This window comes from Dermacentor silvarum, chromosome 1, assembly GCF_013339745.2.
Source record: "Dermacentor silvarum isolate Dsil-2018 chromosome 1, BIME_Dsil_1.4, whole genome shotgun sequence".
Lineage (NCBI taxonomy): Eukaryota > Metazoa > Arthropoda > Arachnida > Ixodida > Ixodidae > Dermacentor > Dermacentor silvarum.
The window spans coordinates 78,743,626-78,768,079 of record NC_051154.1 but is presented as its reverse complement, the minus strand read 5'-3'; the positions used below and the strand labels follow the sequence as shown (position 1 = coordinate 78,768,079).

Sequence of the window (24,454 nt, the reverse complement as noted above, 5' to 3'; positions counted from 1 at the left end):
TAAACTCAGAATCGCGAGATCTGTGATGTTCTGGAGAGCACACGACGCTTGTGGAGTCGGCCATTTTCGCTTTCCAACTCCCACGTCTTCAAGCTCATTCAAAAACAGCCGCTACGCGGAATGAAAGGCAACTGCATAGAAAAAAAAACAGTAGTTCTATAAGTTAGATGGTGCAGTCTGCTTATGAGAGCTGCAGAAGGTCTCGAAAACAGTGCCTAAAACCATTGTTAGACGGCTAATGATGTCTAATGGGCGTGGTAGGGGAAGAGTTAAAGCTTCCTAGGCAAATTGTCAGCCAAGCATACTATAAAATGCTCAGTATGTCACATTTTTACTTCAATTGTTACACTAATTTGTGCGGCATTGCAAGTGAAAGTTTTGCCAACTTGTCAGAACTTACTCAGAATTTTAAGGTTCTATTTGCTTTCAAAGTAGTATTATCAGCTTGCATAAACTCCAAAGCCAACAATGACATTATTCCTTATGAAATAATTACTTTTCTTTTACATAATGTAATTATTTGGTGCATTTTGTATTTTCTTTCTCCTGAATGAAGCATTAAAAATTGCAGTAGAATTTAATAATCGTCAGATACCTTCACATTACAGAGAATAAGATTTTCGTGGTAAGAACAATAATTGTGTACAAATTTTTCTTCACAGCATAGTTGCACTTTTTTGTGCACAAAGTTCAAAGCGCCCGTCCCGTATTAATTTAAAAAAATTGTTATTCTGGAAAAAAAATCTTTCAAGATAGTATTTCTCACATAAATGTCAAATACCATGATGTTTTCAATAGAATTGAAGATTGTCGACAAGGCACTTGGTTGGTACACTTCAGGTGGAGTGATTTCTTGTACAGAAAGTTATTGTGCATAGACTTTGTACACCTAGCTTTCTGCCAATTCCCTCATTGCTGGAACAGTTTTTTTTTTTTTTTTTCTGTGAAACATGTAATCTGCTTGGTTACTGCAGTGTATTACATATATGCATTATCTTTGCAGCTACCCTGGCAGGATGAGGAAGACTGCCTGGATGCCCATACATTGCCCCCTGAGCAACGTGAGAGAGAGACTTTGTTTTTATGTGATAGTGGAATGCTGCTAAGCATGCCCTGTGTGTGCCCGTTTGTCCATATACAATAAGCTGCTATTTAACTTATGCTATCTAGATCAACTACGGAGGTAACGTGCGTGGGGTACTCCCCCACCAATAGCGCGTGCAATCGCAGCTACGTAGAGTTCAGGCGAATAAGGCAACGAGCGAGTCAACTCAACGTTTATTGCTGCGGGCAATAAGGCGCACTTGCAGAGGGAAGTCCACTCTGTAATAAGGAGTAAATTGTCTTGCCTTGTTGTGTGTGATAGTCACGCAAGCGAGGTCACTCACGGGTTACATCAGGGAAAATCCGTTCCGGCAGGTTAGAGGTAGGGACGCCATAGAGACCCAGTTTCCCCCGGTGGCGCTTTTATCTCTTTTTACTTTTCGCGAGGAGAATCGCCTCCTCGCCCGTCAGATACCTTCTCTTTTCCCACGAGGGTCGCGCGTCCCGACAGGCTTGCGAGAACCAGGAAAGGGCGAAGTGCCTCTCTCGTGTCTGCACCGGCTACCGACGCGTCCGCAACATGCGCAGCGATGGAAGTACGGGGGAGAAAATGGGTGGGTGTGCTCCCCTGTGCTGTGGCACCAAATGCATAGCTTGCAACCGGGCGCAAGGGGAACTGGCGACTCAATCTCCCACGCGAAAGGGGGAAAGCGGGACGGTAGCATGGGGAGGGGGGGTGGGGGGCAGTTTCTATTATGCCAACACCGGCGCACTTGTACTTTGCGTCGGTGCGGGCTGTTGCGCGCACCGTATCTTGAAAGCGATCTCCACATGGCTCTGACCTTTGTATGTGCTGTGCTTCCGCCGCTCAGTTTCCGTTGAAGCGATAGACCGCACAAACCTTTACTGCGGCGGCTGCGCGTGCGCACGCCAGCATTTTGACAGTGGTCTGCGGTCATAGAGTGTTATCTTGTGCGCGCTGACACCATGCTTGTTAATTGAGTTACAGTATAGAGCACTTATAACGTAACCGCTTATAGTGCAGGACCGGATATAATACGGTATTTTCAGACTCCCGTTAATTTTCCCATGGGTCTCTATGTATACGCGTATCGCTTATAGAGCAGTTGCTGGACACGAAATACCGGTTACAGTGTGGCTGCCTGGAAGTTCAGAAATCAACCTAGAGGGCAAACGCTCCCCTGAAGCCACAAATACTGTATTTACTCGAATCTAACACGCACTTTTTCGCACAGACTCTCCTTCTGCCAAGACGGCTTTTCCAACAGTGTTGTAATGGTTCTTGAACTGCTGTAGCCACCCCGCACTGGCATTGAAATCTTTCACTGTAAGGGATTGCGAAGTCTCTCGCTTTTTGCTGGAGCATTGACGTCAACAAACCTCTTGTGCAAGCCTTCTTCCACATCTTCGAATGTGGTGGGCCAAACAGGCCGTGCATTGGAATGCTTGCGTCCATCCTTCTACTCGGTCTTCTTTTTTTTTTTTTTTTTTTTCGACTTCAGAACCTTTCTCAATGTGCTGGGGGTTAACTTTAACACTTCAGCAACGGCCGATTTCTTCTCCCCTCTTTCAACCTGCCAAATAATTTTGAGCTTTGTCGCATATGTCAGTGCAGTTCGTTTTTTCACGTTTCCCACCATGGTGTTCAAAGTGCACAATACTGACAACCTGCCGAGCACCAAACACACACACACTAAACAACCAGCAGAAACATCAAACACACACACATGCACAAAAGCGACCAGTGTAAAGAAGTGATGGCAGCATGTGAAGTCGGCCACGCCATCTACCATTCACACCGCTACGCTCTAGTGGCGCGCTAGGTGCATTGGATGTAAAAACGGCAACGGCTAGTCTCGAGAGCTCTCCACACTCTTGTGAACTCCCGTGATGCTGCGGAGAAGCTTAACATATGCTCCCAGAGTGATAGTACTCCAGTCCTGGAAAATTGTGTTGGGCTGCTGAGCAAAAGATCGCGGGATCGAATCCCGGCCACGGCGGCCGCATTTCGGTGGGGGCGAAATGCGAAAACACCCGTGTACTTAGATTTAGGTGCACGTTAAAGAACCCCAGGCGGTCCAAATTTCTGGAGTCCCCCACTACGGCGTACTTCATAATCAGATCGTGGTTTTGGCACGTAAAACCCCCATAATTAAATTTTTTTTTCCTGGAAAATTCAGTATATTATTGTGCATTCAAAAGGGTCTGTTATTAAAAAAAATTTTTTTTATGCATGCAGTTAAAAATGCTTAGCTGCAGTTTGACATAAGCCAGAATTCGTGATATCTCCATTCATCCTATTGATGTACAACTGTATTGTTACTGTAATGCAATCAGTTTTCTTTTCCCCTTTTTTCCCCCCACTCTTAGCGGATCTTCTGAGTTGCGCTGACACCTTGGGCCCAGAGGCAGCCCTGGACAGCGCATTGCCGGAAACATTGGAAATGCAACAGCTCTACCTGCAGCATCAGCAGGTGTTTCCACCAGCTCAGTATTCACCAGGTCACCATCATCCACCTGTTATAAGTCAGGAGGTAAGTGGGTTAGGTTTTCTTGTTCAGAGCATCTAGGTTTATGTTCAATGCCAATTGTAAGAATGCTCGTAAATTGGTTGCTGTGGTTTTACAAAGGTTCCAAGCATTTCTATATGCTTCCGGTTGTTGGTAAACCAATCTCTGCTCATTCAGAAAAAGCATTGCAGTTAGCTTCTATTCAATGAGAAGTGACTATAGTGCTAATAAACCTGTAGGTATACGATGAGCCTTTGCAGTTCAAGTTGTAAGCCAATGCTACATTGTGCCCTATGAAGATTGGATCAAGTATTAATCGCAACTACATCTTAACTTTTACTGCAGCCTAAATGAGTAAATAATAATGAAGCTCCACTGTACTCTTTTAAAGAGGCCCTGAACCATCCCTCGTTCTTGGTGAAAAAACGCAGTCCGCAGATAGCATACGCTGCTGTGAACATCTGGGACAAATTTTCTAGTCGTGCGGGGTGCGTGGATCTCTCAAGCGGAGCACAGTCATCTTTCTCTCAAACACTTTTTTCAACAGAAGCCTGCTGCTCACTGCTTTCTGGATGCTTTATTTTGTAATGTAGCAGAGCTGCTATTGGCCAATAGCTCACATCAATCAACAAGGGTGTTTTGGATCAGTGCGTTTCTTCCTACTGCTACTGTGTGTATTTATTGATGCAGTTTAATAAACAGGCTAAAGTAAACAAAAATCTGCTTTTGAATTTCTATAATAATTACGTACTCCCAGGAGAAGCTGCATATCGTCTGCTCACCCGAGGCCATCTGCGTAGGAATTAAACTTTGGCCACCCTGCTTTTCGGTGTCGTAGCCTTCGGGTGTTGCAAATTTCAACTAATTTTGAACACTCAACTGGCCATGCATCACACGAAACTTAAGGTCAGACCACACGCACGCTCACTCCCAGCCGCTCCTGGTTAGACACCTTGGTAGACTTCGCTTCGCAATGATCGAGCTATTGATAGCGCTTCAAAATTGTATGTGGCTGCTATTCGTTGGTCAAGCTGGTGCAAAACAAAGTCAGTCCACACCACGTTGCACAGCCTGACAGGAGCATATGAGCACAAGCGCTCGCTCTAGCCCTCATGTGCACAAAGCAAGTGCTGCAGTTGCATGTGAATGCTGTCTGCTATGTAGCGTAGATATCAAAGTTGCCGCAGGGTGCCGTGACAAGTCCACTGTCTGAGCGCACAGCAGCTCACTGAGGACAACCGCATTTAGCACACCTGGCTACATTTGGCACGTCATAAGCGCCAAAATTGTAAATAGTAGCGTCTACGTGAATATCCATATCAAATTCGAACTACAGGCCATGGAGACGTTCAGTAGGCAGAGCATTGTGGGCACACTGTACTCTGCCGTAGCCTTTGCAGTGCAAATCATTTGGCGTGGAAGCACCGCAATTGTTATGTTTGATTGCCAGTAACTCTACTTGTTCTTAACACATTGAAGAACTTTTTTGCGACAAAGTGTTTCTCTAAATAGTCTAACTTCAAATGCATTTCTAGACTTCAATAACTAGTGGTTCAGGGCCCTTTTAAGGGGATACAGTTGCTGACCAATTTTTTTGAAACCTGGAGGGTGGAAGGAAAGCATTTAAAAACTGTTATTGGTAAAACTGTCTGTATGATGTCTGTTTTGTGGAGGTTGTGGATAAAAAATTGTGCAGCTTTCCCTGCTAAATGCTACTTGCCAAACTTGGTAATGGTCACCTTTTATCACCAGAAACCTGCTGTTAAATGTAGCTGTCATTCTTGTTTTGATGTGTTCAGTAGTTCAAAAAGTAATGAGTTGGTGGTGTGTATGTTGTGCCATCTAGATGGTGTGCGACTTCACTGAGCAGCACCAGCCTCCACCTGCTTTGCCATTGGAGGGAATAGGAAAACGATCTTCAGGGCGCAGAGGCCATCACAGAAATAAGGGGATGCACCACAATTCTCGACCTGACATGGCAGCTCATGCACCTGCAGTGGAGGTAGGTTTGGTTCGTCATTCATCTTGTTTGTTTGTGTGCTCTGGTGTCTAGAGGTTAGTTTTTACATTGACTTTTTTTTTTTTTTTTTTTCATGCTAGTTGCTTGGTTTTCTACTATAGTTCCATGTGCTGTAGTCTACTTTTTTTTTTTTTCTTATGCTAATGTAAACACAGATTATTTTTCCATATTTTCGGTAAAGTTAGAGCAAAATCTCATTCTAAGACTAAGCAGTAAAACCTCGTCAATTCAGATTTCAAAGGACTGAAAAAAATGACCGAATTAACCGAATTTCGATTATCGAGGGTATCAAGAAAACAAAGAAATGATTGCTGCGTTAACAGGCTTTTATTTTTGAATGAATCAGAAAATCCTGTTTCTATTTTGCACAAACGCAGTGTGGAAGCATCAATTCTCGTCATCTCGTGACTGATTAGCGCTCGCAGCAGCGAAGGCCTCGCGACTTTCAGCGCAGGGCGGCCGAGGCGCGTGCCTTGATCTTAGACGCGCTTTTGACACACGAACCAGAGGCCTTCTCCAGTTCACTTCAAAGCTAAAGCGAACGGCGCTTCGGAATGAATTACCGACGTTCACAAGCCGCAATATTTTCTTACCGTTGTTGTCGTTTTTCGTAATAATTGTACACAAAGAAAATACTTATATTATCGGCACCGTCGGCTGTGCTGCCAGCACAGCTGAGCTCGACAAGTATCGGAGCTCTCGTTAGTGTTAACGTTTGTGAGTGGATATTGTTTTTCATAAGATGGACAATTTACGCATCACTTTATGTAGTAGAAATTATTTTGCTTGGAACAGAAGTTGCAGCTGATGTTTTCGTCGACGGTGGTGCATGCCCACAACTTAGCGGTCTTCGATTGGCCCGTCGGTCGTGCGGCAGTCGGTGCGTCAGCCGAACTGCCGTCTACTTTGGACAATTCGCCGTAGGTACATTTGCCGCTAGCTGGGACCCGGAAATAGACAGTGTTTTGAAAATTTAGAGTCACACGGCCGACGCACGCAGAGTCAAAACTGAACTACCGTTTGCTGAAACCACGCTCGCTATCGACGGAATCATGGATGGCGACTACACAATTATAACCGCACCTGGCTGATGCCATGTTATGCGCAGTGATAGACGCACGAATAAAGGCTTTAAAGGGACAAATAGGGGCTAAGCGTTCCAGCGTTGCTGTCATTCATGTACGCTTTCCTCTGATGACTACGACAATATGGACTCCGCCACTTTTCGGTTGGACAGCAGCTCCGTTTTGCACCTCTGCGTCGCACGTTAGCGGTGCTCTGTGCTTGAGCTCCGAGAGTTGTCAGAATCAACCAATGTGCAGCCAACTACGTCCCAATTAATGAGAGTTTGATTGCACAAAATAATGCATACACGTGCCAGGACAAGAGAACAAATACGATTTTCTGAAATAACGAGGTTTTACTGTAAGAAATCTGTGGCTTCATGGCTCATGAGAAGTGTTCAGGCGTGGGAAAGAATTTGCTTTCAAATTTGGGGAACTGACCCTTGTTAAATATGTGGCCTCTTTCATGTTTCCAGGTTTTGGAACGGATGGGGGAGCCAGTGCGCCATATGCCCCTAACCTACGCTGGTGGCCAGAGTGGTTTTCCTCCTTTCTCATACCATCAACCTGTGTACTACATGTGCGTTGGAACAGCGCAACCTTTCTACGGTCCTGCCCAAGGCCACCATCCACTGCCATTTGTTACAGCTATGGTGTCACCCCAGCCTCCACCACATGTGGCCATGGCAGCTCCCAGTACCATGGCTGGCGAGCCAGTGACGGCGGCACATTATGCTGAACTGCCTGTTCTGAGCTCGGCAAGTATATTAGCTGTCCAAATGCTTAGCTTCATAAGGGGGATTTCTCTTGGTTTAGAGAATACATTTTATACAGTAGGACCTCATTGATGTGATCCTGTTTCGTACGATTTTCTGTACAAACATTCGTGGTTAAGAACACAAAAAGGGACCTCATACAGTTACGTTTATATATATATATATATATATATGGGTTAATACATTTTCACAGAACGCAATCTTTCGGCACCAGCGTTCAGTAGATTGCCAAACTGCCATCGTAGGTTTTCCGACCGCTAGATCCAAAGAACAAGACGTGAGGCATGCACCATCGAGAGCAGTAGGCGCCTGTTACAAGAACTTCCCCACTGTACTCACCCGCCTGTGTCAGTTGAAAATGACGGCAAGTTTCACCTTCCAGTACCAGCAGATTTCTGAACGGGTCATTACATTCACAGCTATTGCTACCAATCCTGTTGTGATAAGCCTTTTCATTAGTGGTGTACGAATACAGTCGAATCCTCCTACAACGAAGATTTTCCGATTCCCAGTCAGCTGCCCATAGAAAGTATAATACAAAAAAGTGTCTTCAAAACGAAGGCATTTTATTTGGTATTTCCGCTTCAACAAACTTTTGAGAATGAAACGGTCTGAATTGAAATTGTAACTGCCGAGTAGTTAAATTAGAAGGCCCTTCCAAAGCTTTGACAATCGTATGTCTGCTTGAACGCGGTTTTCACAAACGAAATCCAATTCAAGGTGCCGATTTATGCCACTGCAATCTATAGCCACGCGTGGTCATCATGCGCCTGCGCGAGACTGCACGAGATCACCGCAATCGCTGCCGTTTTCTGTGGTGTGTGTCCGGTCGACATGGCTACGCCAACGAAGAAGCGTAATTTCCATCTTTCTCTCTCTCTCGAGAAGGCACATATCATCGCCGAGGCAGAAAGCGGAAGGAAAAAATTTCGCAGTTTCACCCGAAAAGCAAAGCATCGATTGCAATAACAGATTAGTAGACAGCTATATGAACTAAGGATAGTAGTTTGACGATATACACTTGTAAACATTCGCTTTGCTTACTGACTAAATTGCCAAGTATAGTGTCACGTGTGCACAGGTAAACGTGAACACATCTCGCTCGATGACCGCGGAAACTCTGTGTCGGCGTGCTGGAGTGAGAAGACACGGCAATAACAAGGAGTGAATTGACCTCCGTCCCATCTCTCGCTTAAACGCGAATACTAAAACATCGAAAGCACTGTGTACACGACTCTACCGGCACTAGTTTCACTTCGCCCACATCGCAGATCGCTTTGAAGATGAGGCCTGCACGGGCACGCACTTTGTGCACGTCGCAGATCACGTGCCGTGCCGCAGCTGCTGCTGTCAATGACTATGATGCCAACGTCTCGTCGTCTGGGCAAAAATGACCACCCGCTAGGCACACTGACTTCAGCGACTGCTTTGAAAGTAATGGATGCTTTTGACCTCATCTTAAAAGTTATCACACGACAATGACATTGCGATGACTCATTTAAAGGACTGTGAGACTCTCGTAACGCCTTTGCTTGCCGTGAAGCGCACGATTTCCATGCTGACCGAGTTCTGGAAATAACTTCCGGTAAGCGCAAGCTTGCCAAGCTTGCAGGCTTTGTCATAAATATGCAGTGAAATTGTGATAATTCAAACCGCTTTGTTGAGACGGTGCATTTGCAGTGGTGCAACAGCTGCACCATTGAAGTTGGCAGGCGTATCATATTCGCGGCGTGTGTTTTGTTTCGCTTGCGAAAGCGCGGAATGCAACGATGAGCGAGCCTCCTGACCAATAGAAGGTGATCGAAGAGTACCTTTAAGGAGAGACCTAAACAAGCTTTCTAAATGTAAGGATGTATCGACGGCTTCTTAATGTTTACCTCTGCGCCTAGATTTATGTTTGAAAAACACAGTAGTAATTTTAACCAGGAACTCAACCCGGCAGACCGACTTGTTTTCAGTTGCCGTTAGTGCGCAACACTAGACAATTGATTTATAGAGGCCAGATCCTTAGGCATTAAAGAAGCGCATTTTAGGTGCCAAAAATAGGCAGGCAAAAGAACGTTTTAGGCCTCCAATGTCGTAAATATAGTCAGTCACAATAAATTTTTACATAAATGCAAATAAGTTCAAACGAAGACTTGTGCGGCCTATATCTAGGATAGGAAAACAAGAAATGTTATTGTCCATGATGGCATAAAGGCGCCAACAGTTGAACATAGCCGGGCAATTGTCCAATAAAACTGCTAGACTAATGACGATCAATTGGCTTCATTCAATAAGCACGCTGCTCATATTCGTGTTCAATGGCCACTGTACTCGAGCGTCGCATGTAGTGAAACAGGCATGAAAAAGAGTACTTGGAAGCTAGGAATACTGATTTTAAAGCAACGATACTTCTTCTGCCTGACGGAATTAAATTAAGACACAACAAAAACAGGCAAATAACAAATGCAAAAGAGACTGCGATTTATTAAGAAATTAGCATGTTCTTATATGAGGACTTCGCAATTTTCTCATATACAATGACATTGTCTGAATTGTACAGGCCAGACATCCCAACACTGCCAAATACACTTCCGCCCATTTGAAGTGCACATGTTTGAAGAAATGTTTGGAGAGCACGCGGAACATAGTCTAAGAATCACTGTGAAGATTGTGGAAACAATAGCAAACTACCACTATCTCCAGATTTTTGGAATCAAAATTGTGCCTCTTGTCACTGAGAATGATCTCGTACGCCGAGAAGGAACGCCCGACGGCGGCGAACACCTTAAAAAGTAAATTACAAGCAAAACAAAAGCCGCGTGCACATCACATTTTTCTTTCTTCTTTTGCTCTTTACTCTCCTTTCCCCTGACAGCTCTCCCCGGTTTCGCATTCGCCAACCGCACGCGCAATATCAGCGCGGCGGCGTATGCTGGCCAGCGCATCCCATTTCATTGCTGCTAGCAGTTGTTTTCCGGGAGTTGGTTGAACTAAAGGACTTGGTTGAACCCCATAGAGTTCCGAACAGTCAATGTTGCCTGGTAACATGAATAACGGTCTCTAACTGCACTCGAAAGCGAAACTTGAGGCTAAATAGTGTTCATATAGGTGCCAATATTGAAAATAGGCATTAATAGGCACTATAAAAACACTATAAAAGCCCTTCTTAACCTCTAATTCATGCTCATATAATCAAAGTGGGGCGATAGGAGCGCAAGGAACAAAAAAAAAGCATTTGCCTAAAATCCGGTCTCTCTTGATTTATCTTGATTCGCCTTTTTGAAGATCGGGTTATCATTGTTCTGGTTACCGGTTCAGAGTTCCGTTAACACCAATTTATTTCAGCTTGAGTGGAGTATTGTTCTGGTTACCGCGACATGACCAGTTCAATATCAGGCCTATTTGCCTTGTAGCAGGACAACGGCCGTGTCACGACATGGAGTACAGCTATGGTGGCCCTTCTAGTCACCATAGTACAACCCCCCCACAATTTGTGTCTCCCGTTGCACACGATTGCTTTCTCAAAGTTCAAAAAAACAAAAAAAAAACATGCACAGGTGCTTACAAAACAAACCCCTAGCACAGCTCTGAAGCGTTTATGTAAAGAGCACAAGGGCAGACTTTCTCATTCTTTTATGTCACAATTAGCTTGCATGCGCTGTTCTAATCATGACCGAAACCAAAAAATAACAGTTCAGTTATTTTTACGTTTATAAAAATTTGAGGATTGGGTCATGTCGCGGTAACCAGAACAATACTCCGCTCAAACCGAAATAAATTGGTGCCAGCGGAACTCTGAACTAGTAACCAGAACAATAACCCGATCTTCAAAAAAGGCGAATCAAGATGAATAATTATTCTAGTGTTGCGCACAAACCGCAACTGAAAACAAGTCGTTCTGCCAGGTTGAGTCCCTGGTTAAAGTTACTACTGCGTTTTTCAATGATAAATCTACGCGCAGAGCGAAACATTAAGAAGCAGTCGATACATCCTTACATTTAGACGGCTTGTTCAGGTCTCTTGATGTCCGCACAGCATACCTCTCGTTGACGGCAGCCAAGGACCTCTCAAAAATCTTGAGCTCATCGTCTGACTTCAGGTAGCCATGGGAGTAGCCGTCTTCATGATGTAACCCTTGGAGGTACTTTTCGATCACCTTCCGTCAGTCAGGAGGCTCGCTCATCATTGCATTCCGCGCTTTCACAAGCGAAACAAAACAATGCACACTGCGAATATGTTACGCGTGCCAACTTGTCGCTCACGTGGAATGAGCTGATCCGAACTGAGGCGCCGCACACCGACCGCACCGCCAAAAAGAGAGAGAGGGGGGGGGGGGAAGAAAATTGTGGTACGTCACCGAGGCGAGGCCCCGCCCCAGCACGGATTTGTTCTGAAAACAGTCGCACCCGAGATCACATGGACGAGATCCAAACACATGCCCAGAGGAGACGGACGTTGGCGTGTTTGGTGGTGAGTGCTGAAGAATATTTTTGGTGCTGGTTGCAGTGCGGTGTGCATTTGCCGTATTTACTCGAATCTAGGGCAACTCAGATTCTAAGCCGATCCCCCAAAAAGAAAAAAATAACTTACCTCGAATGTAGGCCGAACGAAAAAGCGAGGACAGCATTCACAAAATGAAACAGCATTTATTAAATTGAACATGCTGAGCTCATTCTATGTCACCATCGCTGCTAGCCTCGTCGCTATCAAACAGTGCGCTATATTCAGTACCATCAAGCGCATTAGAGATGCTGCATTTTTGGAAGGAGCGCACGATCAATGTTCATGGGTAAATGTCATTCTCGTTGCGGCGCACGCAAAAAGCATCTCCCGTGGCCCCCTCCAACGACAGACCGATGCCGAAGTTCCGCCCGGCTTGAACGTTTGACGATGCCTCTACGGCTAGCACAACTACCGTATTTACTCGATTCTCACGCTTCCTCGATTGTAACACGCACCCGTTTTCCGTGAGGAAAAAAAAAAAAGTCCTTTACAGTACCGCGCACCTCATGCTTTCAAACAGAAATACAACTTTCTGTCATTTGAAAAAGATTTCCTCCCTATGCACTGAAGTTGCGATGAATAAAAAAAGTCGCAGTTTCGCCCGAAAGGCGATGCATCGAATGCAATTGCAAATTAGTAGACCGCTAATAACCCGTATATGCCCGAACTTAGGGAAATTAAGGAAAGTGATTTATTTTCCCGTAATTATTGCTTCTGGGACCTCAGAAAGCAGAATCAACCTTTTATTGAAAAAAAAATTTTTTTTTCGAACTGTGTTTATGTAGCCATCCTACATATAGGACACTAGGCACATATACTGCTTATTTGAATGATACAATTTGAAGCATTTGACATGGACTCCGATGTCGCTTTTTTCACAACGTGTGGTGGTCTTCCCATGGCAAGGAGCACACCTTGTTTGCTTGTCTTAAGGGATCACTGTGTGGTCAATGCGGTCAAATCGGCTTTGGGCTTCCAGTAAAGATTACATGCTTTTTCCACGCAATGGAGCCATAACTCTTCATGTATGACATTGCTATCGTCCTTCGAAATGTGAGGAGCTCTGTTTTGTCCGTTCCCATTCTGTATAACTGGAATGCGTTATGCGCACATGCATCAACAAGATACGTCAGGAGTGAAGAATACCACTTCTTTCCTCTAATGGCCGTGCGGTACTTGGCAATATTTTGGTCCAGTTTATCAACTCCTCCCATTTTGCCATTGTACCTAGAAATCAAGAATGGCTGCTCCACCGTGACTTTGGACCTGTTCTCTCTTGAATATCTTTTTACCATTTGCGTTGGTTCCACCCCGTAAGCATTTGCGACGGTCACTGTGCTATTGTCCTTCCAGCGACATACGATAATTTCAGATTCGGCGTCGACTCTGTAATAGTCGAAGCCTCAAGTCTTACTTTTCATTTCTTTCTGTGTGAGGATGGGAGAGTTCTCTATTCGCTTATCCTGCACGGTGACTGGGCACTTGACACCCATTGACGAAAGCATTGTAACAAGTTTGAGACTTGAAAAGAAGTTGTCAAAGAACACATGAAAAGTGTAATCAAGCTTTCCTGAACACCATTTCTGTAACAACCAATCCTCCTAGACCAAGCTTGTTTTTATCATCCACATTACCTCCCTTGGTAGGGCTCAACAGAAAGCAAATAGCCCAATGGAGTGCAAACGCGCCACAATTTAGAGCTAAACCAGATTGGTTTCTCTTTCAAAAACTGCTCGCATCCATGCTTTCCGAAGTACTCGCACATGCTTTCATCAATGCTGAAACAGTCTAGTAATGGAGCATACAACGGTGCCTTCTTCATCGCTGCTTTCTTTCTCTGTCACTGCCGCTGCGTGATTTTCGGGCAGAAGAATGGCCACAATAGACGGTACATCTTCCCCAGCGTCAATGGGGTTTACAATGTCGTTGAGCGTTTAAGGATCTCTTCTGCGGTAAAATGAACTGTAGGGAATCTCCTGACTGCAAGTGGAAAAAAAGTTTCTATTATACGTCCATATGTCTTTCATTAGGTTACTTCAACGCTACGCGCGCGACGAATCGCACGTTCCACAGTGACACAACGACCCCCCATCTGCCCAGCATCCTACATATAGGACACCGCTGTTTGACCGACCGCAAACAAAATTGCATATATTACAATGATATTGTTTTCAGAGCATATTCAATTACTCAGGAATAACTGACAAAAGTTTCGACAACATCAATAATCATTTGAATTTATATTGTATTTTCTTCCGTGGCATGGCGTTCATCGAAGTTCACGCGGAAATACAATTTTGCGACTGAAAGCACGTGGCGAGGAGTGCTCCCATGCTAACCAAAACTTGCACGCGAGAAGGGTAGGGCCTCAGAAACACCCGCGAGGGGGCACTAGCTTTTTTACAGAAAAAAATGTTCCGAGTTATTTGGAAAATTTTCAGCGTCCTACTTATAGGACACTGGGCATATATGGGTTCACAAGCACGGTGTCACGCGCGCACGAGCAAACGTGAACACATCTCGCTCAAGGACCGCGGAAACAAACTGTTAGAACACTGGAGACGAAGCGCGCCTTCGTGCTAGCATGCCTCTCGCTTCAACGCGGCCAAAACGCTGCACACGGCAGACTTTACCCGTCGCAGATTGCTTTCAAGATAGGGCCAAGGCGATCGTATCACCGAAGTGGATCATCGCAGATTTGATCCTGCTTCGGTCCACTGAAACCGTTCCGCATTGTTTTGCTGACGAAAATCCTCTCCTTCTCTGTGCGCCAGTCCTGCTCGCAAGTTTCGTATTCTCAGAACGCCCGTTATGCGGCCCGATTTCCGTCCGTCTCCGCACAGGGGATCACTTTCTTTTTAAATGCAGCATCGTGATGAACTCGGTACTTCATGCTGATATAGAGTAGATGCTGAGAACATGAATGAAGACAGACGGTAGACTATTGCCTAAGCACATGTACTGCAGCACACGGAGGAAGCTTCCGCATGCTACGGTAGCTAGGCTCGACGCGCATGCGAGACGGCCATTTTGAAATGCGGACGCAGATTTAGGATCGTGTTGAAAGTGCACGTTAGATTCGAGTAAATGCAGTATCTATTTAGAAAGCGGCACTATAGTGACATTGCCCATTTGGTGCCATTACGATAACGCCACACCGCGCGGCAATGCCGTACCATACCGATACTGCCGATACGACGCAGGTCAAAATGGCGACGTCGCTTGTGTACTTCAGTTGGCTACTGGCGCGGCTAGTAACGGCTGCGATACTGACATTTCTAGATGGCGCTAACTATGCACCGTATTTATCGGTTTCAGTTAAAAACAGGCGCGTTTTTTTAAATCCTCGAATCTAAGCTGACCCTAGAGTTTCATGTGTGATTATTTGAAAAAAAACTATCGGCCTAGATTTGAATAAATACGGTATCATGCGGGGTAAATTTTATGGCGTTCTGTGAACTGCTCCAAAAGCAAGATTTTCGTGCTCCAAAAATTGCTCCAACTCTTATTTTGGCTGTTGCACCACTGGCAGCGCATTCGCTCAGGCAACATATGGCGCGCCGCCGAAAGCGCCATCTCTTTCAAGTTCTAGGCATCTACATCAATGCAGATAATGGTGCAACAACATGGCTTTGCAACATCACTCGGACCTGGCATCAGATACTTCACCTACTCCGCCACATCGTGTCCAAGAACTTGTGGGGTCTCACACGTGCTCTTGGGACAAAGGAACGACAACACAGTAATGCAAACAGTCAAAAGGGCATTTATTGCACCTTTCGTACACTAATGCATGCTAGCCAAATTGCTACGCATTATAGTGTACTAGAATAGGAGTAGTGGGCTCAGATGACAGCTCTGCTTGAGGCCGTTAATGTCGCCTCCGAGAGATGGCGGTACAAACATTCTCACCTGAAACTTCTTGCAGTCTTGCGCCTACGCTATGCGGGTTATTTCACTACATAGCATAAATCTAAATAAGTTCTTGTGATCTGTATTACCGGAAAGGCGTCAATTCGCATTTTGTGCTATATATGAACTTCACCATTGTGACTGCGACGGCTCGGGCAGTGTTATCGATGACCTCGCGAGTGCATGAATTCGGGCGCTGGTTCACCACTGAAGTGGGCAGCTTGCGGTAGTTTGTAGCAGTTACTGTGACGGTAATGTGAGCGCGATGATTCATTTTATGTACATCTAGTACCAGTTATCACCGTGTAATCGTCCACTGTGGTCCACTAAGGCCAGCCTCGAGCTTGCGCCACTCTCATTAGCAGTGGACCGTTGCCCAAGCTGACCGTACTTGGTCAAGTTGCGGACAGTTTTCTTGCGTCATTAATGCATATACACGATGTGTGGGTACACATCACCGGAAAGAAAAATATGGCGCACATATTAATGAAAAAATTATTTTCCTTAAAATATCGAACAAGCTTACCGTAAAAACCGGACTATAGGTCGACCCCCCAACTAACCAATTCTAAAAATGACAAAAATCTTTTTCAATGGCAAAAGTACCGAAAGACACCCTTACCTTTAAACAAATGCGACTCAGCCGATTGCACAATGGTGACAGTATTTATTTAAATGCTGCTCCATGCCGTGATAAGGTGCTGACAAGCGCGCGGGATCGATGGTCGCACGATACGAAGCCCACGGCAGCGTGGGCTTCCGCGTACTCAATCGCCTTTTTCTTGAAGGCAACAGTGAATTGCCGTTGGCTTCCGCTCATTTTGAAACAAAATGTGAAAAAGCAGCCTGAATGCGATGGCGAAGGCAGCTGTTTACTTCATCTGCCCATTGCTGCAAGACTTCCGTAGTTTTTCCGCCAATGTCCGGTATATAAGACGAGGGTCGACTTTTCGCAATGTTTTTTTTTTTTTTCTTAAAGTTCGACCTATATTCTGGTTTTTATGATATTTCTAATTGTATTCAATAATTCAAGCAATGATTTCAGCGAGCAGGTGGCATTGTTCTTTGAGCGCATAAAATTGCTTTTTTTTTTTTCTGAATGCACTTTCAAGTTCGTACATTTTATTAGGACAGCATTGAAATAAAGACAATGTACAATATTGTTGCAGCAGTGAAAAATAAGCAAAATCAGCCCAACCGAAGAATACTCAAACTGCACAGATGCCAAAAATATTACAAATCTCAGTGTTAGTGCATGCAGGAAATATTTCTTTTTACAACAATAACAATGTTTACGAAATAAAACAAACCGGTTTATTTATTTTTTTTCTCACAGAGCACACACTAGATACAAAGCACTTTAAGAGCATGTCTAAGAATATGGAGTACGGCGAAGTGAAAAAACAAACCTCTTTGTCGTTAACGACGTAAACGAGTTGTCTGATTATGTAACGTGTAACGCGGCTCAAAGTGCAATTCGCACACGGCACATGTTTGGTCAAGCTTCTTGTCTTCACGGTGTAACGACGTAAACGAGTTGTCTGATTATGTAACGTGTAACGCAGCTCAAAGTGCAATTCGCACACGGCACATGTTTGGTCAAGCTTCTTGTCTTCACGGTGTAAGTTCCTTTCCCACTGTTGTCTCCTTTCTTCGTCTTTGGGACGCTGAAAAGCGACGCCTTCCGCGAGTCTTTCACTCGACTATAGCCTGTCCGGCACCCTGGTTAAAAACGGTAATTGCGCCGGCGACTAGGCATAGTTGCTTAGCGCACCGTAGAACGAGCACAAAGGATGACCGAGAACATTGCAGAGACAAGTCGACGAACGTTGCACTTCACAAAAACAATCAAAATCAAGTCGATTCGCATCCTCGTGTGCAGACTGCAGCAAGCGAATGGTGGTGGCGGGAGCGCACGCGCTGGCACGGATCTTCAGGTGGAACTAGCTCCAGCGCCCCTAGCGGCCTCTGGCTCCGGCGACATGCGCGGCTTCAGCCGGAAGCATGCGCCGCATAGGGTAGAGAGCACACTACCCAATATTCTAGTACACTGTACTAAGCATAGAACATTCACATGGGCGCGCGACAAAGCAAGGAAGTCCGACTCACCGCAACTGGATAGCGAGCGAATATGTTCGTCCCATTCTATGACTCCATTGCCTAGTCATTCACGTGTACGGTCACGCGAACAGTGGCGCATTCGAAGGATCCGTGTTCGTCCAAACCGGTGTCCTGCTCCTAGCCACGCGGGATGTCCGCATCTCTCACCGACCCCAACCTGATGAGGAACAGCCTTCTCCCTTTTGCGCCCGCGTAACCTCCGCCGTCAGGTGGCGTTAGCAGCGCAACACTAGCGCCGTCTCGTAATGCGCTGCAACTCCGCCACGTAAAGCTACGCGGCGAAGCCGGATTACAGGAGACGGAAGCCATGCTGGGAAAACATCAGGGGATATGTGGGAGTAGCGCATTCCCACAACATGAAGCCTCAGTTCTTTCTCAAGAGCGTCACGCCTCCCAGTTGCTGGGCTGCGACAAGCACCATTATGCCCGTTGTGCGCAAAAAGTTGGTCCCGCTGCTTCCTCCAACCCTAATCAGCTTTTCATTCATGTCGAACTCGCGCAGAGTGGTGCTGAGTGACGCTTGAAATCAGCAGTGTAGCTCTGCCGACGTGACATCGTCGCCCAGCCGCGCAACTGCAAATGCGAACGGTCATGTAGAAATGATTGCAAAATGGCGACGCAGAGGGAAGCTACCAATAAAGAAGTTTCTTACACTTGTTTATTTCCGGGGGAAAAAAAAAAAGCTAACCTATATTCGAATAAATACAAGTAGCTTTCTTGGCCACTCATGAAATGGTCGCTTATTTTCTTGCAAATCTTATATTTCTGACTCCCTATTATTTGCACTTTAGGCAGCTCTAATTGAACTCAAATTACCGGTTTTGACTCAACAGAACCCACCAGTAAATTACATTGTGTTGTGCCCAATAAAAAAACTCAATGTGGTTTTACAGTCAGTGGCATAGCACCACTAAAATTTAATGCCACTTTGTTTGCCGACGAAGTCTCTTAAGGTACTCAAGGGGTTTTGAGAAATTTGTCTATACTGCAGACAACTGAATACATAAAATAGCTATAAAAGCCAGAAGCCCGTTGACTGCACATGTGTACCACAGTCATAATCAGATGGTGTAGCAAGCGAGAAAAGTAATGTTTATGCCACAAAAATACATTGACTCATTACAACGAGCTGTGATAGTCGAGCAAAAGTCTGCTTTTTTACAAAATTAGTATCATGGTACATATGTTGTGAAATGGTGCAACTATGCATATTTCACCATCTAACCTCTAGGCTGTCACTAAAATAATAAGGACATCTAAATTAAAATACTATAGAGAAACGGATTCACGCTGTAATTGTGCACTCATGTGGCACGGCGTCGTATTGTCCACTGTTTTCCAGACACTGGTTGTTGACAAATGAGTTTCTCCAAAGCTGCAAGAAATACTCCATTTCTTAAAGCCATCTCTTTTTTTTTTTTTTTTTCTATGGTTCTGATAGTTTGGAGACATCTGCAATTCAGATGTCTTTACGCATGGCCACAAAATATCCCTATAACTGCATGGTGTATTATATATGATCCGTGACAGTTTTGGCTCGTAAAATGCAAGTGTTGCTCTTCATTATGCTGTTTTTCTTTTTTTTTTCTTTTTTTTTTGAATAATCATTGAAATTTTCCTTTTTTTTATTTTTGCAGTACTGTGTTGCATGTGTAGCCCATAACATGTTATGATGAAACCACTTTTCACTGCTAAATGATGGGTGATTTCTTGGTGGACTAAGTTTATGAATAAAAATTATTTGCCATGGGGGAGAAAAAACAATGACAGTTTTTTGAACAGGTGCATTTAGAAGGAGCAAAAAACTTTTTCTTTGTGCTTTGTTTTCCATTTATATCAGTCAAAGGAAGAAGTGGCCTGCCCTGTGACCACCAGCACCAGTGAGCAGTCAACAGCAGTCTTGGATGACGTTGAACCAGCAGAACTGTTGGCCAGTACCGTTTCTAGCGAGACAGATGAAGCAGTGCACGAGATAGCCAAACCCGCATCTCCTCTACCACCGACTATGCCCAGTAATGTGCCTGAAGCAGAAGCAGCTGTGCCTGTTGTTGAGCAAACTCTAGCTGTGACTGCAGTGGAAGAGCCAGCTCCTGTGCCCCCTGTAGTGAATGGTTCCGGACCAGCCAGGCGCTGCTGGGCTGACCTTTTCAAAAAGGGCTCTGGTGAAGTGGAAGGCGCAGGTAAACGGCAACCAGTGGTGCCCCTTGCACGTGATGGTGCCACGAGTGACTGTGAGGAGGAGATGCGACCATGCAGGGCATCTGTACCAGAGTCTGGCGACACTAGGCTTGGTTGTGAGTTTCTCTGGCCTTTTTGTTTTTTATCCTCTGTTGCATGAAATGTGTGGTTTTCTCTGGCACACCAAACTTCTGACTTATGTGTACACTCCAGTGTGCAGGGGGGTTTTTTGAACTTCACATTTGAATCAATGATAGATACCAGCTAATTGAGCCGTAGTGTTGAACCCAAGTTATCTGTTTGCAAGAATTGTGAACAAATCTAAATCAAAGGCGTGAACTTGTTAGATTATTTGATGTGAATGCTTACATCAACTTCATTTCCAGGGGCTTTGCGCAACTGCACTGTCAATCACACACCTCCATTGATTCAACCCAGGGGCTTGGAGAATGGCAAGAACTGGTGCTATATCAATGCCGTATCCTTTTAACTAGGCTGATGCATAATCATTGACTTGTGTGTTAAGTATAAGATACTTTTGCTTATATGGGCGTGTGCTATCTGCAGAAAGCTGCTCCTTCTTGTTCTCTTTTTTCTTTTTTAACTGACATTGCATAGTTGCAAGGATTACTATGCATTTGTAAAGCATCAAGGCATTTACTGTTAAGACAAATATAAAGGCATGTAATTTTATTGAGGCGTTCTCTGGTCAGAAGTTATACATTGTCTCACCATGAACACGTCCGAATGATCGGGCATGTCAGAATAATTGGGCGTCTGGAAAATCTCTCATTGACTGTAATTGTACCTTTAAGGGAACATGCATACAAATGCTAGCCAGTCATTTCCCCTCTTTGGGGGAGTTGTTTCCGAGTTATTATGGAGTTTTAGATTTTGCATTACAGGAAAGTTTCTCTTGCAATAATCTTTTGCCTGGAGTTTACAATATTAGTAGTTGGTGTGGTTAACATGCAGAGACCTGCAGGTGATTGCTGGATCACTACCACACAAAGTGCAGCATAGCATTTTTGTTGCTGCACAGCGAAAGAAAGCAGGGAAGTTGACAGGGTTATGTTTGCAAGATACGTTTATTTTCTTGACATAGATATTTAGAACCTCCAAGCCTTACTGGCTTGTCCAGCTTTCTACAACCTGCTGTACAACTTGCCTCTGGTACCTGGCATGCCTGGTTCCAATGCAACACCTCTCTTGGAGTGCCTGTGAGTATCCTTTTGCTTTGTTAGTAAAGCCAGAAACCTAAGAGGCCTGCTAGAAGTAGCACAATGCTCCGATAGTGACAAGCTGAAGCTGTACTGTGCTCCTGGCTGTAATGATAATCCGCACTCTTACGCTTCTCTGGTTTTAGCCCCAGAGCAGCATTTCTTTTTCAATAGAAGGTTATGATTCGTGATCTCCAAAGCTTCTTGTTTATTTCGCAGTTTTAAGATTAGTATGTGCTGTGAGACATGATAGCCCCGTGTTCTGTGCATACTGCCAGCTTCTAAATCTTGCAAGATTATGTGCAGCCAGATGAGGCTATATATTGTTATTCCAGTCTGCATGGAGTCTTGCCATCAGTAGTGGAATGTCATTAGCCAAAACTGTGAAGGTGGCTTAGCCAGTTAAATTTCAACACGCACTAACATCAGCATTATGTGACAGCTGAGACCAGGCAATGGGCTAAGGTCTCAAAAGCTACAATTTGCAATTTCCAAATGAACTTCACAGATGAATGCAGCATAATAAAATGGAATCGCAGTACAGTAAAACCTTGGTAAGTCACTCGATTAATTGGGAATTACGGATAATTTCTAGAATGCACTCAATCCTTGATATATCAAGCTCAGATAAGTTGAATCATGCAGTCAAGTCCCGCTACAATGAAATTCACGGGACACACAAAAAATTTCGTTGTAACGGAGCTTCGTTGACGCGAAATTGGTATGTATATACCATATTTTCGCTATTCTAAGCACTCCCCCCCCTCCCCTCTATTTTTGCGAAAAAAATTTTGGGAAAAGTTTGCATTCGGATCTAAGCACCCTCCTATTTGTTAAGAAGAGGGCGTAGCCAAGGCCGCCTTGTGATACCCGCGTGTAGCCGTCGGAGTCCCGAGGTGGGACGGCGTCCGCAGCGCGATCTCGCCGCACAGTCGGACTGCAGTGCCGCACGTAGCCGGAGGGCAAAGCTTGAGACGTACCGAAGGCAGTCGATAAAGTGTCAACTTTACGAGAGAATGCATTTCACGCCGCTGTTACAGCATTTTTCGTACATTGCGGCCGACGCCTAACTCAATGCGCGTGCCCGGCCGATTGCAAAACACTCATTTTGTGGCACACGCACCGTCGCAATGAAACGGTTTGAGTTATCACAATTTCACTCCATATTTATGACAAAGTTGGCAAGCTTGCGCTTACCGGAAGTTTTATTTCCCGAAGTAGTCAGCCTGGATTTCTTACGCTTCACGGCAAGCAAAGGCGTTACGCAAGTCTCAGAGTCCATTAAAAAAAGCCATCGCATTGTCGTGAGTTCTGATAACTTTTCTGATGAGGCGAAAATGATCCATTATTTTCAAAGCAGTCGCTGGAGTTGGTGTGTCTAGCGGATAGTCATTTTCGCCAGACGACGAGACGTTAGCATCTTGTTGACAACAGCGGCTGCCACGCGGCCGCTACCTTGAAAGCAATTTGCGACGTGCAGAGTCGTGCACAAAGTGAGCGCCCGCGCGGGCCTCATCTTCAAAGCGATCTGCGATGGGGGCAAAGTGCAACTAGTGCTGGTAGAGTCGTGTGCGCTGTGCTTTGGACGGTTAGTTCGCGGTGAAGCGAGAGACGGCACGGAGGTCAATTCGTTCGCTGCTACCGCGTCTTACTCCAGCGTGTTGACACGGTTTCCGCGGTCATCGAGCGAGATGTGTTTATCTGTGCGCGTGTGACACCGTGCCCGGTAATTTAGTTAGCGAATGTTTACACGTTTATACGGCCAATAAAACTATCTTTAGTTCGTATAGCTGTCTACTAATTTGCTATCGCAACCGATGCTTCGCCTTGCGGGCGAAACTGTGAGACTTTTCCATCTGCTTTCTGTCTTAGCGATGGTATGTGCCTTCTCCTTGAGAGAGAGAACTTTACGCTTCTTCGTTGGCGTAGCCATTTCAACTGGACACACACCACAGAAAACGGCAGCGATTGTGGTGATCCCCTGCAGTGTCGCGCAGGCGCGTGGTGATCACGCGTGGCTATGGATTGCAGTGGCTTAAACCGGTACTTTGAATTTGTTTTCGTTCGCGAAAACTTCGTTCAAGCGGACATACGATTGTCGCAGCTTTGGAAGGGCCTTCTAATTTGACTACTCGGCAGTTTCAGTTTCAATTCAGTCCCAGTTTCGTTCTCAAAAAGTTCGTTGTATCGGAAATACCGAATAAAATGCCTTCGTTATGAAGGGACTTTCTTTGTATTACTTTCTATGGGCAGCTGACGGGGAATCGAAAAATCTTCGTTGTGGCGGAAATTTAGTTGTAGCGGCATTCGGTGTAGGGGGATTGACTGTATTGTCTATATCGAACACTTGTAAAATCCTCTTGAAAATCTCATGCCAAAGTATTGCAATGTACTACACGTATATTGAACGCTCAGCCGCACCCCTGCAAGTGCACTTCTGATTAAGATGGCTCGCTTCTCGAGTCGTCGGAAATATTTAATGCCAACAAATTTTAAATGGCAATATTTTGGCAGATGGAATATTCGACTTTTGCTGCTGTGCTGCTTCTAAGTAAACAATTCATTATGTTTAAGATGAATATTTACGTAAGCCAACTGCTCCAAGACTGCTTCGAACAGTCTTTGGGTTTTCCCATCTCTGTCTTTGTGAGAACAACCAGAAGGGATTTTCTCAATGTCCATGAAGTTTTGAGTAATATATGGGCGTCTGATTTGATGAATTGACATTTACTCTAGACCTCTGCCTTACAGTTTGCTCAGTTATGTTTTCTTTTTCAGCATGTTTTTTCTGCAGTCCTATGCAATTCCTATGGTTCGTGAGACTGGCAAGAAGGATGAACTGGTTATTGGGTCAGCATATGACCCTGAACGATTCAGAGACCTTCTGATGAAAATAAAACCTGACTGCAAAAAGGTATGACATACAGTATATTGAGTGACCAGTCTTTAAGACAGACTTAAGTGTTTAATGTGCTACATTGAGATGTCCAAATGTTGCATGTGATTGAACCCTTTACCTGTCTGTGATAATTTCTTGCGACCATCAGAGATGTCGAGCTGCAAAATTATTTTAGAGCCAGGATAACCTAAATGACAATTT

The 24,454-nt window shown here is 44.9% G+C and overlaps 1 protein-coding gene across 1 annotated transcript in view; it reads left to right on the top strand.

Moving 5' to 3' along the window:
• LOC119431221 (ubiquitin carboxyl-terminal hydrolase 10-like) overlaps positions 1–24,454 on the top strand; it is a 64,425-nt gene that overhangs the window by 25,228 nt on the left and 14,743 nt on the right. The window contains exons 3-10 of the mRNA XM_037698698.2: positions 1,004–1,061; positions 3,436–3,599; positions 5,422–5,577; positions 7,136–7,417; positions 19,797–20,250; positions 20,521–20,612; positions 21,248–21,354; positions 24,133–24,268. Of these exons, the coding sequence (XP_037554626.1) occupies positions 1,004–1,061; positions 3,436–3,599; positions 5,422–5,577; positions 7,136–7,417; positions 19,797–20,250; positions 20,521–20,612; positions 21,248–21,354; positions 24,133–24,268 (1,449 nt within the window). The remainder of the gene's footprint in view (positions 1–1,003; positions 1,062–3,435; positions 3,600–5,421; positions 5,578–7,135; positions 7,418–19,796; positions 20,251–20,520; positions 20,613–21,247; positions 21,355–24,132; positions 24,269–24,454) is intronic.